The sequence below is a fragment of the Mytilus galloprovincialis genome, chromosome 10 (assembly GCF_965363235.1).
Source record: "Mytilus galloprovincialis chromosome 10, xbMytGall1.hap1.1, whole genome shotgun sequence".
Lineage (NCBI taxonomy): Eukaryota > Metazoa > Mollusca > Bivalvia > Mytilida > Mytilidae > Mytilus > Mytilus galloprovincialis.
In genome coordinates, this window is record NC_134847.1 from 54,756,028 (window position 1) to 54,779,852 (window position 23,825).

The 23,825-nt window shown below is 30.6% G+C and overlaps 1 protein-coding gene across 4 annotated transcripts; it reads right to left on the bottom strand.

Moving 5' to 3' along the window:
* Positions 1 to 1,792: 1,792 nt before the first annotated feature.
* LOC143047868 (uncharacterized) lies at positions 1,793 to 23,801 on the bottom strand. 4 transcript variants are annotated; one of them, XM_076221183.1, is made up of 10 exons: positions 23,745 to 23,801; positions 20,540 to 20,606; positions 14,825 to 15,154; positions 12,486 to 12,620; positions 11,033 to 11,140; positions 8,596 to 8,685; positions 7,300 to 7,371; positions 6,677 to 6,745; positions 4,825 to 4,926; positions 1,793 to 3,668 (listed from the first exon to the last, which is right to left on the bottom strand). In XM_076221183.1, exons 2-9 carry the CDS (start codon positions 20,586 to 20,588, stop codon positions 4,841 to 4,843), a joined length of 939 nt encoding a protein of 312 aa, XP_076077298.1. In that variant the 5' UTR covers positions 20,589 to 20,606; positions 23,745 to 23,801; the 3' UTR covers positions 1,793 to 3,668; positions 4,825 to 4,840. The 4 variants fall into 4 exon arrangements, with proteins under 4 accessions (XP_076077298.1, XP_076077299.1, XP_076077300.1 ...); XM_076221184.1 differs by lacking the exon at positions 23,745 to 23,801 and adding an exon at positions 23,389 to 23,518; XM_076221185.1 differs by lacking the exon at positions 23,745 to 23,801 and adding an exon at positions 22,460 to 22,526.
* Positions 23,802 to 23,825: the final 24 nt, after the last annotated feature.

A 23,825-nucleotide genomic window follows, 5' to 3' on the forward strand; every position in this document is an offset into this window, starting at 1 on the left:
TTATCTAAAGGTCAATCGTATAAATAATAATGTTGCATTTGAAGTCCATAGTTATAACCAAATCAAAGTTATTTAATGTGTATTTATAATGGATCTTAAAATTGATAAGCTACTAAACTAGGAATTTTTTTTTACGTTAACATTAAACGGCTACGTTACTATGGAATCATTTGCATAAATATTAACCACTTGCTCGGGATCTATTTAACTGCATTAAAATGTTTTCACATATTTGATCTTCCTTTTCAACAATGAAAAATTCCCTGTTATTGGAAACATATTTGAAATAATAAACCAAAAATAATTTGTTAAACAGATACTCTACCAACGGTGCATTACAATGTTTCGATTAACGATAAAATATTGATATAATTTCGGAATTCAAACATATGAGCTATCTGCCTTAGGTTGTACTTTGTAAACACAGCTGTTTTTCTCAAACTATGCCTCTTTTGGGGAGATATATAATATTCACAGATAATTTGTTTTGTTGACATACTGGTTTCCCAGATATGATCTTTATCTTTCATCTCATAGAGACATTACTTGGGACTGTTATCAGTATAAAAAGATACTATTGCTTTGAAAAATGAATTCGGAAGAAGGTAAACAGTTACGGTTGGAGTAGTACACACTTTTAAGTATACGTTTAAACTCTAACAAGTTCAGGGCATATGCATGTTGAAAATATGCCACACAGCCCTATGTTTTGAACTTTGAATAAAATAGAAGAGCATATCAACTTTTTATTTTAGGATAAAAAAAAATCACGAAACTTCTTAGTAAAAGTGACACAGTTTTAGCCCCAAAGGGAGTTCCTCTGGGAAATTGCATTATCTATGTTTACAGAAATGCAACTGATAATACCTTTATGTTTTGTTTAATGATCAATGAATAATATCATCAGTGCAAGAAGTTATCAGCTGTAATTTGTAAAGTCATATATAAAAGACAACGTCAATTTTAGTAATTGTACTAATTTTAACTTGATATTTCAAAATATTTTTCGCTATTTATCAATTAAGATACTTTAACACAAAAATTAGAATTAGACCTTTAAATTTTGAACCTACAAAATAAATACAATATTTTCAAAGTTCTATTTTGATTCATGAATAAGATTCATTGTATATTCTCATCTTGGATTGAACAATCCGGGTACAAAATCGGTCTAGTTATTTGCCCAAATCTGCAAATTTGGAGACATATTTGCAAGTTATTGATTAGACTGTTATTTTTATAAAGTAAACTCGGTGATTTTTTGTATAACCCAAAATATTTAAACAAATGTCACATTATGTGTTTTTAGAATCATTTTTTTTTCAAATATAGAGGCAATTTCGGGGAGATAACTCTTTCAGTAAATAAATATACTGGTCTGTTAGGATTTATTTTATTTTTACTTGAAGCAAGGAAACAAGTTCGGTAACATCATTTTTTATTTTTATTTTCTTAAAACATATTTTAAACCCATCTTCCCACAATTTATTTCAAATGCTTTTTACATTTTAATAGGTTGTAACTATTGAGCAAATTATTGCCAAATATGATATTTGGGATTAGCACTTGCCTCCAGGACATGCTTGATTGAAAATGACACTTTAAGTTGTGCAATAACATTTGAACCGTTGTTTGTCAATTCTCTGTAGACTTTAATATGCTGATAGGGGACGACAAAAAACGAAAGTCATATTCGACATTGACCTGTTCGGATGTAGAGATTCTTGACTGATTTGGATAATCACATCTCAGGTAATTTCCATGCAATAGATGAAAAACTATTAACCAAATATTTTGTTTTGATTTTTTAATTTTTTCATGTTTTTAATTTTACTTATTTTTTCATATTAAATGCACAATGGTGACACAAATGAAAGTTTCAAAATAACACAGTACATAATTCATCACCAGAATATAAAAGTTCAAACATACACAAGTCTATATCATGTAGTTGTCTAGTTCACGCTTTTCGGTGGCTTTGTCCTGTTTATGATTGCAGCATCCTACTGTATAACTAATGGACATCTAAGACATACAATCATTTTTTTCAAATTAAAGTAAGCTATGTTTATCCTCATACAGAAATAGGTATTTTTAATTTCCTGTACAAGTTTGTATCTCAAGTTTTCATTTTTTGAACATTAAAAATAAAGAAATGTCCTTTGTCGTCTACATTACTTAAAGAATAAGTTCTCTTCTATATTAATTAAAGAATAAGTTCTCCTCTTTCCGTATTTATGTACCACCATTTTCAGTTTCTAAAATAATGTCGCTTATCTTAATTTAGTTTACCTTTTTTTCTGGTTTCAAAGTTACATTTTTTATATAAATATGGCTCAGTTTTATGTTATACTGATGATCAAATTGAGATAAAATTAGATATAAACGAATTTCACTTTTCACAATTCCACTAAATAAGTAATCTAATAACTACATGGTTTGTTGTAATTTTGATATACATGTATACATATATATACTTAGATACATAATAGATAAATTATGATGGGTATGTTTATCTATGCACTATGGTTTTATCTATTTAAGTAAGTACGGTCATATATCCATATATCTTATAATGTATATTTTAACGAAATGTGGTACTAACACCAAACATAGATTTTACAATGTCGGAAAGATTACCTTAGCATACACACAAACAACTGACACAATAAAAACAAATCAAACAAAATATGATTTGTATAGTTGGATTAAAAAACAATTAGATAACGAGGAAAGTATACACTTTGACACTATTTGTACCTTTTCGGATAAGTTGAAAAATACAAAAACTTTGTTAACTAGTTGAAACTATCTGGGACCTTTTTCAAACAATATATTGTACATAAAACTGTTCAAAGAGACATGTTTAAACCTTCATTAACACATCAAACAAGCATTTTCAATTAGTTACTTTGATAACCTATAGATATTTGTTTTGTTCCGGTTGACATCAAAAGGAAGTTGTCTAAGTAATTGTTTTCTGAGATTAAACTAAATAGCAATAAGGTGTGGACTATTATTATTAAAATATCAAATGTGAACAGTGGATGATTTCGACGTAAGCAGTCCTAGTGAAATGATCTATTACAAAAATGATGGGAAGCTTTATATCTGGATTGAATGTTTATGCATTAATTATAGATTCTCGTTTATCATCTCAACGGGATTGGTTTATCTCGCTAGAGCCGGTACGGCGAAAGCGAGAAAAGCAATCAAGTTGAGATTATCTTTGATAATCTGTTTATCGCTATTTTACACATATGACGACGTTGTCAATTTCATGTCAATTTCATTGGCAACGCCACGTGCCTTCTTAGTTTCTAGCGATAATTTTACATCTCCATGATATGAAAATGATCACAAAAAAGATCAAAGGAAAAATGCATAAAATAGCGATAATCCGATATACCATCCTTTACCCAGGGCTCCTGTCCATAAAACATTTCTCAGTACTCGGAGTACATCATTTGTGCTCGAAAAACCATATCCAGTACTTTGATTTGTTGATTTCTGATTCTGATTCTGAGTGAGACAATTGTAATCAGACATTTGATGACCACTCTGCATTGTAGTTTCTAGAATAACGTAGCATTTATTGTGAGGAATATTTCAAACTTGTCACATATGTTTTCTTTCCACACCAACACATGTATCTAAATGAAATGTACCTGCAATTATAAAATTAGGTGCTGCGTAAAGTAAAGTAACCATTTAAAACATTTATTACCACAAAAAGAGCGTTTGAAACATTATTGACAATAAGACAAGAATATTTTTGGATTTTCAAATATTCATACATTCCTGAGTTTCAAGTTTAAGAGTTCCTGGTAAAAACTTAAGCGCTTCGGACTCACGAAATGTATAAAATGATATTTCAAATTTGAACCGTCAACAGCTAAAATATGAAAGTAAGTAAAAGGACAGAATAATATTTTATTTGAACAAATCTGTAATAGATTAAGTTTCTTTATATATATCTGTTTCATTATCATCATCACGATTCCTATCTTCTTTCATTGTTAAGTGCAAGGATTGACATGCATTTTAAGTTTCAAAAAAAAGCAGTTCAAAGGTTGCCACTGGTAAGTAGGAACCGCTTATCCCACTGAAGTACTTTTGGTTATTTCTATTTCTTTAAAGAGGATTGTGCTAGATCCGTTTTTTACGTTTTTCAATATATTTGCTGTTGTTTATGTGACGAACCTGACAAAACATTGTCTATTTTCATTAAAAAATAAAAACATTTATCTAATTCTATTTTTTTATACTGTTGTTGGTTTGTTTTTTGGCATGGCGTATTATGTTTTTTTTCGACTCATAATTTTGAATATTCATTTGAAATCGTTCGCTTCTTTTTTATAAGAGCCAAGGAATTTATATATCTGATGTTCCTCAAAAAGGATGTTCGATCGACACCTTCATAAATGAATTGATACTTGCTTTTGGGGTTTGGCGTGTTGTTTAGTTTTTGGGTAATTGTAAAGTTTTGTGTAGGCTATTGTTGTCTGTTCTGCATTTTATTTTGCTTATCATGAAGTTGTTCCCATTCCTTCTACTTACACTTTGTGGTTGTCAATTTGTTATAATTACTATTTTCAATATGAAAAATATAATCAGCATTAGGTTTTGTGCACATATAGCCTTTGCGAAATTGTAGCAAATATACCTCATCGACCGAGACGCGCTGATAATAAATACTTTGGCAGATAAAGAGGCCAAATAAATTTCTAGGTGTGACAACTATTTCGTGAATATTTTTTAGTACAATATATACATTTCAATTTGCAATGTTTATCTGATTGTCGCTAAATAATGAGTACTCACCATGAGTTCACAATTGTCAACTAATTGAGTTCTCTTCGTTTTCTTCTTCAAAATTCACAGAGGTTTCTATCATTTTCGTACTGCTTTCACTACTTGTAGTTTCTAAAGATAAATGGTATAAGTGTCCAAAGGCCCTGACTCATTCAAAATCAATCGATTACATAACTACACAAATGCAACATCTATAAAGCGTGTATTTTTTTGTCTTGTACAATCCCAGTATATTTTGTGTAATTATAAATGACTGAATCAATCAAAGTTGAAGTGTTTCGTAATTAATTGCCCCATGAATCTAAAGTTTGTAGGTTGTTTAGGTCTTTGACAATATAAGACATTAGAAGGTCTTTAAATTAAACTAAAACAGATGCAAATATTGTTATTTATAGATTTAGGAGTAATCGCTGGATGTAAAAACGATCCACAGGGTCCATTTGACGTGAATATAAGAACTTAAAAGCCACCGTTCTACATCTCGTTCGTAAATTTACACTTGCTTATGATGCAGGTACAGAAAACAGCTCAAATACTTATAAAAGGTACCATGCTTATAATTTAATACGCCAGACGCGCGTTTCGACTACAAAAGACTCATCAGGGACGCTCAGATCAAAATAGTTATAAAACCAAACAAGTCCAAAGTTGAACAGCATTGAGGACCCACAATTCCAATAAAGTTGTGCCAAATACATTGTACGGCTTAGGTAATCTATTCGTGTGATAAACAAATCCTTAATATTTCGAATAATTCATATTTTTGTAAACAGGAAATTTATAAAAATGACCATATAATTGATATCCATGAAGCATGTGAAGTGCTGACTACTGAATTAAAGGTCTTTAACGCAGCGATAAAATCTCGCATCCGGTTTTAATTAACTGACAACATCCTCATATAATTACGACAACTAGATGGTAAAAGGAGCATCCCAAAAGACATAAAAAAAACCATGAAACTGAAATATGATCCACACAGCCGCAGCATGAGCATTTCAATATCTTAAACGTTTATCTATATTTTCAGAACAATATTGCGTAGTTAATAGGCATCTTTTAAATACTAAGTTTAAATATATCATCTCCAAATGAATAAAACATAACTTTCCACGGAAAAAGTTTGTACCAAGAAAATATATGGCAGTTGTATTTTTTACTTGTTCCGTTGTGATTGTAGGGTTTGATTTGGTCAGTTTTGTAGAATTCCCCTTTTTGAATATTTCTTGGAGTTCGTATTTTGATTAACCTTTTTACTATTCGTACATAGGTTGAATACATCAAATGAATAGACATAGACCTGATAATGAAAAAATGGTCAAATGGAATTTTCCCCTTCGATAGTAAAACAAACATCGTATGGTCGGATTGGAGACATAAGTCATAAATCCTGACTTTATGTCTTTATATGGCATGTTGCCTGTTTAAAAAAAAATCCCATTTAGCTCTTTATCATCGTTTTCAGTGCCAGTGTACAATGTCCGGCTCTAAAACGACAAATTTTGCGGAACCTATGGGTAATGTGCTAATATATGTTTGTTACTGTTAAAAGACAATTTATCAATTAATTAGTTTGATGGAAGAGCAGTCGATTCATTTGATAGGATGTTAGAATGGACTATCTAATATTTTAGGAAAGAGTAGCCTAAACTTGTACCAAACCTTTGTGGTTGTTATAATCGTAAGCAGCCGTATATATGAAATGTTGACGACCTCCGCGGTCTGAATTCACGCCATATTTTTGTTTGCTTAGATGTTAGTCATCGTAGTACAATGACAATAAAAATGTTAATTACCATGATGTAATTTTTCATATTTCTTTTTTTTTCATAAAAGTATCTGTTTCTGACTGATAATATACCTGCTATAATTTCTCTATTGAATAATTGTGCCTCGGGTTCATTTGCAGCTATCAAATCTTTTGAAATACCTTTCGTTGATATGATGAAATTATAAGAAAATCAATTAAGAATACACACAATTCAATTAACACATTTAAAAGCAACACGAACTTTATAAACTAATGTTGACATCTCATATTTTTAACAGAAATTGGATCAGTGCGTCGGGCGTAAATATATAATTTAATTCTGGTCTCTATGATAAGTTTATTTACTTATTGTATTCAAAGAGTAATCATATCTATTCAATTGCACACATAGTTGTGTACCAATTGATCGTATGGCAAAAGTGTGGTAAAAATCGCTTATTTCATATAATACTGAAGGCAAAAAAGTTTAACCGAATATTTTTTTTTTTTTTAAAACACACATTTATCTCTGTTGTAAAAAATTGTTAAGGCGACAATAACGTACACATGTTTAAATCTCACTTATCTTTTTCAATTTTTTGACATGGCGTTCTCAGTTTATTTTTGACTTATGAGATTAAATGTCCATTCTGGTATTTTCGCCTTTTTTCTCCAAAAGTAGTAATAATGTGCTTAACTACGGTGAAAATGAAAATGTATGAAAAACAAATTACCTATAAAAAGTAGTCGAATAAAACTGCTAGTAATTCCCATTACTGAACCAAAAGCTATAAACAAACAATAACCTACAAATAAAACAACACGTACAACTTGCGAATCTTTTAAAAATTTTAATAATGTCCAGAGTATTGAAATTTTATCTCTTCGTGGATAGGTTATCCAAAGTTTCATTTCGAATATAATAAGACAATATTTCATGGATGGAGTGTTATAAAAGTTTGTCGTATGAAATGAAGGATATGAAAATTTCTTTTTTGGACAAGGATACTGTTATATTGTTTTATTCTATTGATAACAACACACATATTTCATAAGTTATTATCTGTACTTAACTTATATTTGGAATTTTTTTTTATCTTATCTTATCTTATCTTATAAATTTAAAAGTATAATATGTTACAATAAACATTAAATCAATGATAAATGCAAATTTGAAATCAAATTATGATAAATCATCGGTTTGTTTGGTTTATGAAATACTAGCCTTACAAAATATTTTTAAAGAGAAATATAAAAATGTGAATGCTTCATGAATGTTTTCGAAGGATATGAATTTTTCTATACAGCATTTCACTGTTATACAATACTTTTCAAAACCAATATTCCTCAGAAATCTTTAGAATCGCTCTCTAGGTGATTATGATTCCTAAGGGAAAACAAACCTGGATTAGGAAATATTGTCTTGGAAAGGATTTCAGTTTGCATTATTTTCAGGGACAGATATTATCAGTGAAATATTGTCCGGGTCTGTATTTAACAGTAACATTTTGTGGCAAAAATTCGACAAATGACATAAAAAGGGATAATATTTCATCGTGGAATTGTATCCTGGAGCGTATTTCATTATAAACAAGAAGTTATTACAACGGGATGAGAAGAGTGTGAACTCGGAAGACAGATTTTTGCTTAAGATTTGTTATTTTAAAAAAGTTCTGTCTGTAACTAATGTTGATAAACAAATAGTTCAAGACATTAGTGATTTGGTCATTTTGTGAAAAAAAATCTAAAATGTAAATCAGTCAAAAATGAAATAATCATTCACTGTTCAACGTTAACAAAACAATCATGGAAAAATTAATTTACAAAAATATTTCTTTGACAATATTAAAAAAATTGTTTTGTCTGATGCTTGGTCCGTTTCTGTGTGTGTTACGTTTCGGTGTTATGTCGTTGTTCTCCTCTTATATTTAATGCGTTTCCCTCGGTTTTAGTTTGTTACCTCGATTTTGTTTTTTGTCCCTGGATTTATGAGTTTTGAACAGCGGTATACTACTGTTGCCTTTATTTACCTTTGCATGGCTTTTTTTCGGCTAATCCAACAATAGCAGGAAGTATTACTACTAATATTGCTAGCAAAATTGATATTGTAAACTTGTATGCTGTAAGAAAAGAAAAATAATATCATGACTTGAACAGCTAATGAAAGATATTACAATTATTAAAGAGGGAAATATATAAACAGCTAAATATGAAACTAAGTTTAATTTTGGACCCGTTGGACCTTAATGCAGACCAATTTGAAAACAGGACCAAAAATTAAGAATCTAAATACACGGTTAGATTTGGCATATCAAAGAACCCCAATAATTCATTTTCTGATGAAATCAAACAAAGTTTAATTGTGGACCCTTTTGGACCATAATTCCTAAACTGTTTAGACAAAAACTCCCAAAATCAATCCCAACCTTCCCTTTGTGGTCAAAAACCTAGTGTTAAAATTTCATAAATTTCTGTTCACTCATACTAAAGTTATTGTGTAAAAACTAAGAAAAAAGCTTATTTGGTACCATTTTGGCCCCTAATTCCTAAACTGTTGGGACCAAAACTCCCAACATCAATCCCAACCTTCTTTTTATGGTCATACGACGACGATGACGACGCCAACGTCATACCAATATGCGACCAAAATGTTTTCAATGTTTGCGGTCGTATAAAAAGTTAACGAAATCAAGCAGTGTAGCAACCCTTCGTTGTGGCACCTTATTTGTGGTTCTGGCGTTTAGTTGAATATGTTCAGATTCTTTTTTTATATTGTTATGAAAAATGTTATGTTTTGCGTTTTGTCTTACTGTACTGCCAGCATCCACAAAACAGTTTCCACTATTGTTTTTCTGAGCAGACATGTAAAAGAAAATCGAAAACCTTAACAATGACTATGTATTTTTATTTAATGAGACCACGGGAGCATAATAACATCATCAGTTGTAAATCGACAGACAAAGTTAATGCACAAAAATGACATATCAAAAGAAATAGTCAATACAGCATTCGTGCTCAACCTTCAATGATGATTTAAAATTATCAATGTAACCAAATACTTTCAAATTCTTTATCAAAACTTAATATTCAACCATGTGGTGTATAAAAAAGTTGTGAATCTATGGGATAGTGAATGCTAACCAATGCAAATTCACCGTAGAGTATATTGCTTTGTAATTTTTAAGATATACTCTAAAAAATACTCGGTATACATGTAGGTCATACATTAGCGTGTTTACACAGTAAAATACCATAGTCGGTAAAATTTATTTGCCTCTAATAGTATAAGACACAATACATCAACTAACCCAAATACAGATGTAATGAACATTCTAACATTGGTTATTTTTTTTTTATCGGTGTCAGTTTTTTAATATTATCACAACTTCGTCTTAAGATCCGAGTTGATACCCATATTACGATATCGTCGGGTAAAAACGCTACATCGCGAACTATTTTAGATCGTTTTCGATGCGGGGAGTTTTTTTATTTTGAATAGATCAAGGATAATAAATTTTACATGAGGTACATTGATGGTTTGGGCCTGAATAGTTTTTATTGATATTTTAAAACTGAGAATGATTGCTCTTTGATACCTGTATATCATATTCATAATGCTAAAGATATACCACATAACAATTGACAAAAAACAATCGTCATTTTGGGACATTATATCCGGTGAAATCTCAAATGATAGTTTCAGTCATTTTAACACTTAATGAGTTAATATTGCTTATCATTTTCAGATCATCTAGTCCAATTGGCCCACCTAACATTTGTATAAGATATGCATTTCGTTCGATTGGAAGAAACACCAAATACATGTATAATACATTGTCATGGACAGAGTTTACTGCTTTTTGCACTTGGAAGCACCCTTCAATTACTCTTCAGTGTAGGGACTTCGTCGTTGGTTGCCTTCTTTTGCAAGAGGAAATTTACAAATAAATACAGATTCTTACATTGATACCAGTGGATTATATTATCGGATTTATCCAATCGAGATAGTTAAATTATCAATTAAATTTATGATTTAACTATCGAGATTGGATAAATCCGATAATCCACGAGTAACTATGTAAGAATCTGTTTCTCTAATGATTAAAAAATTAATTTTCTATTTTTGTTAAACGAAAATCCCCTTCGAGTGTCTTTCACATTCCACGAAGTTGTCAAATTCATTAACACCTGTTAGCATATTCTGATTCATTCAGTCAGCTAAACAGGTGATGACCCTTAAAATCATCCAATCATCTTTTGAGATCATCGTCAACCACACGTTGATTAAATTTTTTTATACAATGGGTTCGGAAAGGGATGAATTAACATAGAATAAGAGAAACAGTAATTAACTTTATAATTTCGTGCTGACTATGTAAAAAGCATTTGCCACTTTCAAACGCCCTACTCAAAACAATCGTTGGATGGTGGACTGATTTGTAGATAATAAGATTTTTCAGTACATACAATTTATATACCGCATTGATACGTATCTCCACTCATGAACATCTAAGTTATTACTCCTTGCTAACTTCAGTTTTATAAATTGTCGAAATCCATGTAAACAATGTTGTGCTGAAATAAATTTGAAATATTATTTGAGCCATACTATTCTAGAATGATATAACATTTTTTTAAAGTTTTTGGCAGTCTGTTTTTAACGTCATTTCATTCTTTTGAAACTAAATAATAATAAAAATAAAGCTAAATGATATCAAATCAAACATTATACATGAAGCCTAAAAAATGTTCTAGCTGTTTGTGTTACACACAATTGAAGTAAGCATGATTTGATAAGCCTCTCTTTAACCCGACTAGGGCGGTATAATGATCCAATATGTATATCCTCATATATAATTCTGCAATCATCGGTAGAAATCTTATAAAGGCAACAGAAGTATACCGCTGTTCAATATTCATAAATCAGTTTAGCAAAACCAAATCCGGACCAAAAAACATAACCGAGGGAAACACACAAAATGTAGGAAGAAAAAAAACAGAATAACAGAAACACTGACCATCTTCCCTTATCTGTTTCCGTATCTATAGGTTTCGGGATACATTAATATTCTTAATCTGAATCAAAACAGTCTAAGGAGGGACAATTAAACGTTGCAATTTTAATATATTCTCGGAACTGCAGTCGTTTATAGAATAGAGAAGAGTGATATTCTTTCTTTACCAGTAGCTTAGTACTTTGGTATTTATATAATAAAAACAGATAATTTTATTTAAAGTTGCATGATAAAACTTAAGAACCCATTTACATTATGCATTACTCGATTGTTTGTCAGGGTTTGGTATTTCTTTTGACCCTTGCCGGTTAAATAATCTAAGTGTGTACATTTAAAATTTCAACAATTTTTTGGCTCTATTTTTCTAGGAAAAACACAATATACAAAATTACGAATCAAACAACAAAACGGTTTTATTTCTTTATAAAATTTGGTGTCAATGGTAGAAATTGTAGTCTTTGTTTCACTTATGAACAATTTGAGTTGCATCATATGGATTTAGAGCTTGACATTATGCAGAAACACTTGTTCAAACTGTGAAGTTTGAGGAACCAAGCAAACAGTGATCTATTAATTTGGATGTACAAATTGTTCCCTGATGTTTCCTCAGTAAACCCGAATTTCAAATGTGTAGATTAATCAGTAATCAGTTTCTAAATTCGTTGCTCTCATTATTCAATTGTGATGATAAGTCTCGGTTTTAGTTTTATTTGAAGTCTCTCATAGATTGTCGCTTTTTTATTTTTGAATGTTTTCAACCATGAGTTTGATGGTCTCTCATCGACTTTTTTCTGCTTTTGGATCTTTTTTTTTACCATGTTTTACACGAAAAATTAAGAATATTGTGATTTTATATACCAATTTATAACAATACTGCAAATCATTCAAAACAAAAAAAGTATTACCTGTGTCATCTGTTGAAAAGTATGGAATCAAAAGATAAATCCAGTAAATTATCATAAATGATGTAAAAAATGATAATAAAGTCCAGTGTGACAGAAGGAACCAACACTCTTTCGTTAGATGTGTATTACTTGTATCTGAAAATATAAAATAAAACCCTAAGATATTACGTTGTGATATATCAGACTTGCGTTTAGTCAATGGCGCTAGAATCAAACCATATTATATTTTTATTAGATTTGAATTAAATACTACGGTTATTCTATATTGAATTATGTAAAAGTATCTTCCTGCACCTGTTATATGCATGCGTAGACAATTGTTTTAAAATTTCATTGTTATCAATTAGACGGTAACAAATGCACATTAAAATGAACATAAACAGAAATTGATTTAACGCTACCTTTTATCAGATGATATACTTACTCTCGTTTGTCCAAGTGTTTACAAAATAAATGACTAAAAAGTTGTTGTTTATATTTCATTTTTTGCAGAAATTTCGATTGTTCAAAATAATCATACCACCAACGGATGCATTTATCGATGATACCCTATGATACGAAACATAATCAATGTGCACGTGTAAACTCTGAAAACCAATATATAAAGATGGAATTCAAAACGTATGTATTTAATCCTCTTGCAATCTGCTTGAAATAATGTTTTCTGCTTAACTTTGATTATGAAACTTTGTCGGTAATTCAAGAAAGAAGCTATGTAGAATCAATTATTAAACTGCATCATCCATGTAGCTCAACTGTTAGTTATTAAACTATTATATGTAGCTTAAACTTGAAAATTCATCGACAATCTAATGAAGAAAAAGTATCAAATTTAATATGCATCGTGAAATTTTTTATAATTATCTAAATACGACATGTTTTTTTTTACTATTGTAATGGTTAACCAATGCTGCGTTTATTTCGTTTGATCTGAACAACCAAAGTAAAGTGTTGAATAATATTTTTTTTTCAAATCTGCTTTAACTCATGTAGTTAACTTTATGTACCTTTATATTTAGTTGTTAGTGGCATGACATGGAATTGTTGGTCTTTGGAGACGAACAGAAATAAAATTTAGCGATTTAAAAAAAATTTTATTATCGAATTTTAACATATTTTGAAATGGTTGTTTTGGAAACAAACGGTTAAGCAAATTAAAGAGTATAAGGTTTTTGAATAGTTATGGGTTATGTTTGTCAAAAATGTCAAAACTCTTATTGTGTGGATTTGTCAACTTTATTTCAGTGGTACTTTAAATTTCTTATTTTTCATTTTTTAAAGGCTACTGTTCTCACCTATTCAGACAAAACGTTGTTTTCACTGTTACCATTACAACGCACAGTGAAAATGAAGACATGATTGTACCCATCTACCCGTGTTCTTATGACAAAGGGGGAAACAGTGTTGTTACATGTAATGAATCACCCTCTGCATAATTCTTCCAAAGTTATATACTTAAAAATCAACACAAAGATGACAACAATTATTTGAAAAAAACATTAATTCGATAATGAACGACCATATCTTGATGAAGTCCTCCGCATTGAAGATTTTCAGCACTTTTGAACCCTCTACCAAGGACGTCACAATTTGTACGCTGAAAGCAAGTCTTTTGTCGTAATGTTTTTTTTTTCTCAACCAACTCTCTCTCATTGTCAATTTCGAGACGCAAGTCAATATTTGTTCAGACAGACTTAAGTTTATCAATTATACCCTTCATTTCAAGTTCGATGAAATGGGTGCGTTTAACCAAGTCACGAGAGGACATCATCTATATAGATGCACGTATTGTTAAAGGAAGTTAAAACGACAATTCAGTTTTTTCTATTTGAAAGATGTCGACATTGGACGGACTACTACAACCATTGTGAAGAGTACGACATTGCCCTTGTATTTAAGAATTTTGTTTAGAAGAAAAGTACCACTCTCGAATAGAATGCAAACATTTATCTAATATCTGTGTCACAGTTAACACAGTATGTTCAACATGTAATTGTAGTTCCTTTGACTTTTAGCTTTTTTTTACTTATCGATAACAACAATATCGGACATTATGTAGTTTTCTACGCGAATTGTTGAATTTTAACATTTATATTTTATTTATAACAATATTTGATATGTCATGTTCGTATTACGCAGTGTCATATATATGCATGCTCCATATTATCTACCTGCAAGTACTACAATTGGGTCAGACTGTCAACAATGATTTGAATGTCTAATACGTTTCTAATTTGGATTCAGTGTAAGCTGCAAAGAAAACAGAAAAAAACCTTATCAAATTGATATAAACGATTTGAAATACAGTTAAATCAATAGATTAATCATTATATATTTACCACACTGTGGTTCTGGAATCGTTACTTCGACACTTGCATTCTTGACGAATCTTCCGTGAAAACATGTCCAAAAGCCATTCACACGCTTATCTAACTTTCCGGTTATTTTCAGTACTGTTTCCTTTGAGTTTATATTTTGAGTCAGTGAACCATTTGAAAACATAGCATGACATGATGGGTGTGGATGTGGTAAAAAGCAGTATCCCTGTTCAACACCTTGTGGATCTGTCATCTTTACTCCGAAATTCAGATCGGATATTTTACATGTGATAACTAAAGTGTTGTTGCTTATTTTCCAATTGATACAAATATCGGCACATGCTTTACAACCTACAAATGATATAACATGGTAATCATAATTTTTTTCCCCTTCCAATGAAATAAACTAATGACGAAATTGAACAACTATATTGCTTGGCTCATTGACAGACTGAAACGACAGGAACAATGTTAATTTTATCTTTATTATTAAATAGAAAAATATAAATGGATTGTGTTCTGGGTTCGATGTTTTTGAAAGATGAGAAAAATTATAGATGACTTTTATCTCATACACAATGTGAAATAACCTTACTGTCCGATTACTTTCTATCAATGATCTAATTCTTGTCAACCATGTATATTTCTACACGATCTTAACGCAAGTCAGCCTGTGCAAGCTTACAATTATTTATTTATTGCTACTAGTCGACAATCTGCATCAGTTATACTCATAATTTGTGAAGAATACAGCACCGTTTGTGTTTTTTGCGTACTAAATAAATCAAAGTCGTCTTTTACAGTTTGGTAAACATACAATTAGTATTGATGTGCTACTATAAAACCGGCATATTCATCCTCTTAGAGGCGTTATTTGAAAACTCAAATGGCTTCAAACGTCGCTAACTGGTCTAGATGTATAAACTACTAGAATGGTAATAACTTTGTTGCTTTTAAGAAATCATATGCATTATGCTTGGAATGCGACTTTAAGGCATCCACATCTATGGAATCATGGTCACTATGTGTTTCTAATCTGCTGTTAAATTTTAGAATTTGTTTTTAGAGATGGAAACAAAAAATACTTTCTCTCTGATAGATTTGGTCATTCTTTTTTTAACCATTGGTACATGCTATTGCTTCATATGTCTATCTCGATGGGAAATTTTATATTTTTTGTTATCAATATAAGTCCGATAACTTTCAGTGTCTTCCTTTCTAGTATGACTAACAAAGAACTTTCATTTATTTGCTTCCCTGCACTCTAGAAATTCCTACTGGAAGCCGTCAATCAGTCATATTCTTGTTCTTCTTATAGCGCCGGAAATTGTGAAGATGAAAATACGCGAACCCAATATTATAACTGAAATTTCAAAAATGTGTAGAACCATTCTGTGCTAATCTGGACAACTCGATATTTGATTTATAATAATTAGAGCAATACAAACATTAAAAAAAATGAAACCCTGTCTTATCAAGAAAAGATGCACTTAAAGTTTATACAGTAACTTGCAGTATTTTTATTTGCAAATTGCATTCCTTTGGCAGCAGAACTATCCTTAAACATTTTCAGTTTATTTCCTTATCAATCAATAACTCCTTTTTTTTTAGCATTTCCAAACCGTAGGAAAAAGTGTTTCACACAATAGTGATGTGTATTACGATACAATGGGTGTGATAGCGTTACTAGAGTAAAAAAAAGTAGAGTAGAGACTCGTGAAATTACAGAACACATCCATAATGTCTATTTTTGAATCGCATTTCGATTTTCTTTTAAATTCTGTGGACCAAAGAATTATAAAATCAAGATAAAGTAAAAATATCTGACGTTTTTTATGATTTTCCATACATATTCGTTGTATTTCTGGTGTACATGCTGTTAGTTTCAACAGATTGTATCTGAAAAACGAAAACGGTTACCCAATTTTTTTATTTCATATTCTGATGTATTTTTACAAACAGAATCCCCGTTAAATTAAAGAATAAAAATATGTGGAAGTCAATTACGTACACTTCGCTTTAAGGTATTTAATTTGGTCATATTTTTGTTTTTATTTTAAGTAATACGCATTTGTATTGTTAGAAATTGAAACAAAAAGCCTCAAGGTATACCTTTTTAGTTACAATCATGATCAGGACAAAGCCAAGGCCATGGCTTAATGCACCAAAACATGGAGCAAAATCAAAGAGCTCACCTCTCTTAAAGATTTGCCCGAACCCAAATCCATCCAACACCAAAATACGTTCTTTTCTTAAAAAATTTTCTACAAAGTAAACGTGCAGGCTGCAAACAGACTTACACCGAACGAATTCGCTTACTTACTTTACAGAAATATTTACCACGTCCATATTTACAAAAAACAATAAAGCTTCATGACGACTACAAATCAAGTTTAAACGATTTCAAAACAGCAATTAAAAAAAAGCCGGAAGAACATAATCTGACGATAGGTTTTCTTTCATTCATTAAAATTGTAAGTGAAATCAAATTTCCATTAGACAATATTAATTTATTCTTTTCCCATAAGAAAGTACAAAAATAAACGTGTTGGCATCAATCTGTTTCTGTGGCAATTAAAAATGAAATGTAGCTGCATAGTTTTATACTTATATTATCTGTCATAATTATACATTAAAATTTATAGTATTGATATAATAAAGGCAAAATCTCGAGACTTTATAGCATTGTTTAATATAACACTAAAATGACAACATTACATGACAGGATTACAGTACAAATAAATGCAAGAACATTCAGGACAGAGACATACACAAATAAACAATATAATAGTACATTTCGACATGATAATAATTATCAAAAGTACCAGGCTTATAATTTGTTACGCCAGACGCGCGTTTCGTCTGCATTAGACTCACCGGTGAGGTTCAGATCAAAATAGTGAGAAAGCCAAACAAGGACCAAGTTGAAGAGAAATGATGATCCTAAATTCCAAAAAGTATTTAGAATAATTCATACTTAAGCAAACAGTACATTTATAAAAATGACCATATAATTGATATTCATTTTCACACCGAAGTGCTGACTTACCACAGAATAAAAATTAACACGTAAAACAACATAAGACAGCACATAAAAACAGAACAACAGAACCATGCATTGTCTTTCACACGACTGGATCGACACCACAAAAATTTGATATTATATTTATATATATTCAATAAAGTTCAAGAACAGATTTGTAATTATGGTAATAAATGTATTTTATAACAATTACTGTTTTATTAATATATAATTGTGTTACACTAGTAATTGTATAATCTAGCTATGGCGGTATTTCTTCTACATCAAACTGTAAAACAAATAATTATATATATAATTATATCAATTGTGTACGTTTAGTTGTTTTAAACTAGAATCTTATAAATGAACTGGGTATGAACTGGGTGGTTAATTATCTTTTTTTTTTACACATGAATAAAAAGAAAATGAGAATTGCAACTACATCGTTCAGACATTAAACAATATCCGATCAGAATTACAAATACAATATCATAACTTAATACATGAATGTTGTATAAAAAAATACCATGACACCTCTTATAGCAATGCGAATTCACACTCAGAAAAACAGTCATATTCGGGAAAAGAGTCATGTTCGGTACTAAAAAGACCAGATTAGTTAGTTTAGACAAAGACACTTCGTATGGATCAACCAATTCGTGATGGTGTCCCTTATAGTTACGGAGTGTCATTTTTTTCTAAGTGAGGAGTACACACCGGTATATGAAGTGCGTATATTGTGAACATGCACGAGCATAACCTATCAACTGAGATATGTAAAAACCATGCGATGGGACAGAGGGTTTATTACTGCCGAGAAATGGGAAATTTATAATTGGGGAGTGGAAACCGTCCCGTTTGTCATAGAATTTAGTGTTAAGTCGTCCATCTGTGTCAATTTTAAGGACAACATCAAGGTATGAAGCAGTCCTTATAATATCAGTAGTATACTTAATTTCAAGTTCACTGGGATATATGAGATGTACGTATTAGCCTAAATATGGGATATTCAGTGACGGGACAACATCGATATATCTGAAAGCAAAATTAAAGAATTTTGCAAGGTGCTTTTTATTTTTGTCTTTAAGAAGGTTATGAATAACTTCTGCTTTTTATGAGTATAAACTCATCAAAGATACCAGGACTAAATTTTATATATACGCTTGACGCGCGTTTCGTCCACAAAAGACCCATTAGTGACGCTCGACTCCAAAAAAGTTTAAAATGCCAAATAAAGTACGAAGTTGAAGAGCATTAAACAAAAACAAATCGGTCAGTATGTGTTTCACAATTAGTTGGAATACCAACTGTTTGTTGAAATATCAATCCACCAAACTCAACAAATATATTGATAATTATCAAAACTTGAACCAACAATTATAATGTCTTCTCCATCCCATAAATGATTAGATTAAGAAGTGAATGAACAATGAAAAACAATAAGTTTAAAAATAATATTTTGCAGCTGAAGCGATTTTATAGTTTTACCTTCACCAGGAACGTCTTGAGCCAAATATGTGAAAGACGAGAACACATAAAACATAAATAGTTCAGGAGATATATGACAACAATTTATTAGTACATCTATATTTTCTTATTTGTATAGGAGTTCAAATCATCAAAAGCCTCCTGCCAATTTTTGTTCAATTTGTCATGAGTCTATTAAAGATTGGTTCATAAAACAATCACTAAACATTAAGCAGTATCAAATGAACAAAATAAACGAATTAGTGGTCAGTTAGCTAAAGAATATCGAACACACATTATTAGATACAATGTAAGCAGATACTTTAATTGTATTTTTAATTTCAGAAAGAACAGCATACTATATTGTTTTCTGTCTTTCAATTTTTATATAAATGTTTTATTTCTATCAACACCCTAACTCAAAACAGTGTTATTTGATGTAAAAGGAACATTTTTGAAATAACCAATTACTATGGGGTTACTTTCTTGATTTAAGTACATGAAAAGACTGACTATGCCGCTGCTCAATTATATAATCTGACAATTCAATACGAGATCAGATTTGTATACAGGGTAAGTTTATCCTACTTTACATTTAAACTACATTAATTTGGTGAGTGTTCAATATGCGACTCAAGGTTCATTTATAGCAAGAACGCTCCAGAAAAATACAGTGAACACAGAAAAGGATTACTCTACCTCACTGTTTTATTTAATAGTTATGTAATTGAATGTGATTATCTCCCTTGTCATATGTTGGACTAACAGATAACCTTCCTTTACACACATCATCAGATATTGTTCTCTTACTAAATCATGTTTTACAAAAAATCGGCGAAAGATCCCAGAGAGACAGTCAAACTTAAAGACAAAAAATAAACTGACAATGCCATGGCTAAATATTATTTAATAAATATCCTTCCAGTCGTTTATTAAAACTTGTGCGCTGGAGACACTGAAAGTAAGTTTGAAGGATTTCATCCCTTTAACTTGTAGAACCAATTCAATATTCATTTATGCACATCCACTGGCTGTGATTCACAAAAGTGTATATTTTCACCAATATCCACAGAGCCATTTAAAAGACGTTGTGCTAACAGGCACATGAACAGAAGAAAAGTGGGGCATAAACGGACAAAACGAAAGGATGGTTCATATTTAGACCCCCTGAAAAAGAACAATTTAAGTTTGCGGTTGGCTATACAAAAAATCTATTGAAAATACTATTGCAATTACTTAATACTCACTTGAAATCACTGTAGCCGCAAACCATATACACAGAAATGTGACATTCATTCTTTTAATTAGGATTTCCTAAAAATAAAATATAGACAAATTGTTTAAATATATATATAGTCTACTCTGAATTTAAAGGCAAGAGAAAAGAGGTGTATTTTTAATCTTCATGGTGTTTTATGTTCTTTGATATGTAAACTATTTTTTATCAACAATAGAAGCATGAAGCATAACGTCTTGTGTCAGTAATTACATTGACAAAACCACTTTTCTGCACTAGAAATGCATTTTGACAGTACAGTGATGATCGAGGTCAAATTGTTTCAAACTATTTCCGTTATGTAAAATGATGCATGTGATGAAGGCATGAAGATCCATGAACTGTAAGTGAGGCGTCAGATGTAAAAACTATAACCAAATGTGGGTTACAGAGTGATAAAATATTATCAATATATCTAATAGGGAAATTGAAGAATTTGGTTAAATGGTTGTTCTTTAAGAAGAGTTTTGTATTATTTTGCTTCAAATATCATGACCATTTGTATAAAAGATTGTACTTTACTTTTCTTATGTTACCGTAAAAAAAAAAAAAAAAACTTCTGCATAAAAGATGTCGGTTTATATGCTAGCACCATATTACATGTTTGAAGAATATTCTGTCCCTGTATTTGTCGACGAAAACTGAACTAATACATTATTTTTAGTATAGGAATTTAAGTTTGATGGTCAATGCGGAATTACTTAGACTCAAATATGTAAACATTGTTAGTCTATCAATCAATTGGTATATCCAAATAAAATTAACGGTATCAATTTTCTTGCACCAGATGCGCATTTCGACAACACATGTCTCTCCAGTGATGCTCGTGGCCAAAATATTTGAAATCCAAAGCTTATATAAAAGATGAAGAGCTATAATCCAAAAGGTCCAAAAAGTATAGCCAAATCCATGAAAGGAATCAGAGCTTTGCATGAGGGAGATACATTCCTTAATTTATAATAATTTCTAAATGTCAGAAAGAACAGTTTGAATAATCATTTTGTATTTACAATGTAGATAGCGATTTATTGACATGATTGTAAGCTTCTTTTTTTAACTTTACAGAATAAAGTAGGAATGTCTACCAGAGTACAAAAAAATATATAGTAGAGATGCACAATAAGTTCAGGTTTAAATACTGACTGTTTGTTAAAATATTAATTAATAAAACTCGTTGTAAAAAGATCAATATTGTGATATTATTATTTTCAGTCTATTGACAGTTGAAACTATTGTGGTATTTAACAAATTCAAAGATTTCGTGAAAAGAAAAAAGTAATAAAAACATTTTAAAGACAAAACCTACAGTTGATTACCATGTAGCTAATAGTTTGTTATCAGGAAATACATTTAAACGAAAAAAATACATGCCAAAGGAAAATGTTATCTTTATTCCCTCGACCCAAAATGCGATATAGAATATTTCAATAGTAAATGCTCGGATGCAAAAATATTAAATCTGTTATTTTTTTCACGGTTTCACCAAAATGATAGATTCGAAAACAAACAAGTAAAAAGTCAACCTTTTTCAACAAAGTAAATATAAGGCATAGATGCTTTATGGTATTTCTATATCATTATGAAATATCGGAAATTTGTGGTCAGCTCAAAGAAATCTTTGTAGGACTTTAATGACATTTGGATTTCGCAAGTCGTAACAGACATTTCAGTTATGAAGAATGACACTTTAAATTTATCTTTCAATAGAGCTTGTTAGACAAGTGTTATGTAAATTAATTGTCGATTCATTTAATAATATATCTCATCTGTACCTTCGAAGGAAAGTTGATCAAATAAAACAGATTAACTTTATGAACGAAGTTAAAACAAATTAAATGTTGTATGAAAAACATCTTAAATAAAACATGCCAAGTAGGGGAATACAATGTACCTAAATCGCAAACATAATTGGCCTAGCCTTCTTGTACTTTGTTTGGATCGCGAATCGGTAAGTGATATAATTAGCGTCCAGTTCACTACTCTCTTGGTGTTTTCTAAAATTTTCTATTGATTTAAAATACAAGTTGTTCTCTTGCTGTTGTTTATATAAGATTGAGTCATAAAATCAGCATATCAGCATAGTTCTTCATTTTCTGTTTGTTTAAAGTGTGTCTTTATCGCACCTAATGATCTTTTTAGACATTGGTATCTGTGTTTTCCGAAAGCTTTGTTTTCATTATCCGTTTGTACATCAGTTCGGCTAGACTTACACTTGAATCAGGAAGAGGTGTACTACGATATGATTAAAAAAAGATTAAGTAACTCTGATTTCTAGTCTTTCTCTCGTATGAATTTCAAAAATGTCCCGTTTTGTCTTTTGACACCACCATTTTACTGTGACCAATAAGACGTTACTATGCTGTGTTAAATTCCATTTTCAGCTAAGATGTTCTAAAAATTCAGTTGACGTGAATATTTTTACCATTGTTAGAAGTGATCGCCTTAAATCAAATATGTGCCAAAAAATCTGATGATTGTTCTAGAAATCAACGACAACAAGTAATTTTTTCTTCTCCGGGAAAAGGACCACATAACCAACAGGTCTTGCCACAGACCGTTTGAAAGATCAGTTTGTGTCATGTATTTTGATTTATTCGGTTCACCAACCGACTGACATGAATGACATGATCTGCATAAGTCGTCAACGCTTTTGTCCATTGCAAGCCACCATACTTTTTTCCAGAGTCTTTTTTATCATTCGTTGTTGTCATGCATGCGTTAGTCAGTCAAGCAAGATTCTAAGCTTATTGAGTACAATGATTCTCATCGCTCTAACTTTAAAACATTAAAATCCAAAGTTAAAGGGCCCTTATTACTCACTGTTCTTTCTGAAATAAAAGATCACCATAATAGATGTCTTTCCATTGGCTTATATTTATGCGAACAATAGCAACAAACTTGTTTCAAACTAAGGAATAATACTCGTTACAAAATACACTGTATGTCAAGATATGTATAACGTTTTCCTTATTGAGTCATCCTTAAGTATAGAAAGGCCCACACCTACGAGTTTGGTTACCTTTTTACAAATACAAACATTTAACCTTTGTCTTTTATAGGACATTTTCATACTTCTTCCTCTTTCTCATGTACAACCTGCCTATCTTGGAAGATATTGTGAAAATTATTAAGTCATAAACAAAATTATTAAATGAGAAAATATGGTAAAAACTCACCACTCTAATCCTAAAATTGAACAGTCAACACATCAAAATTACACAACCGGATGTATTAATACGTAAGTTCATACGCGCATT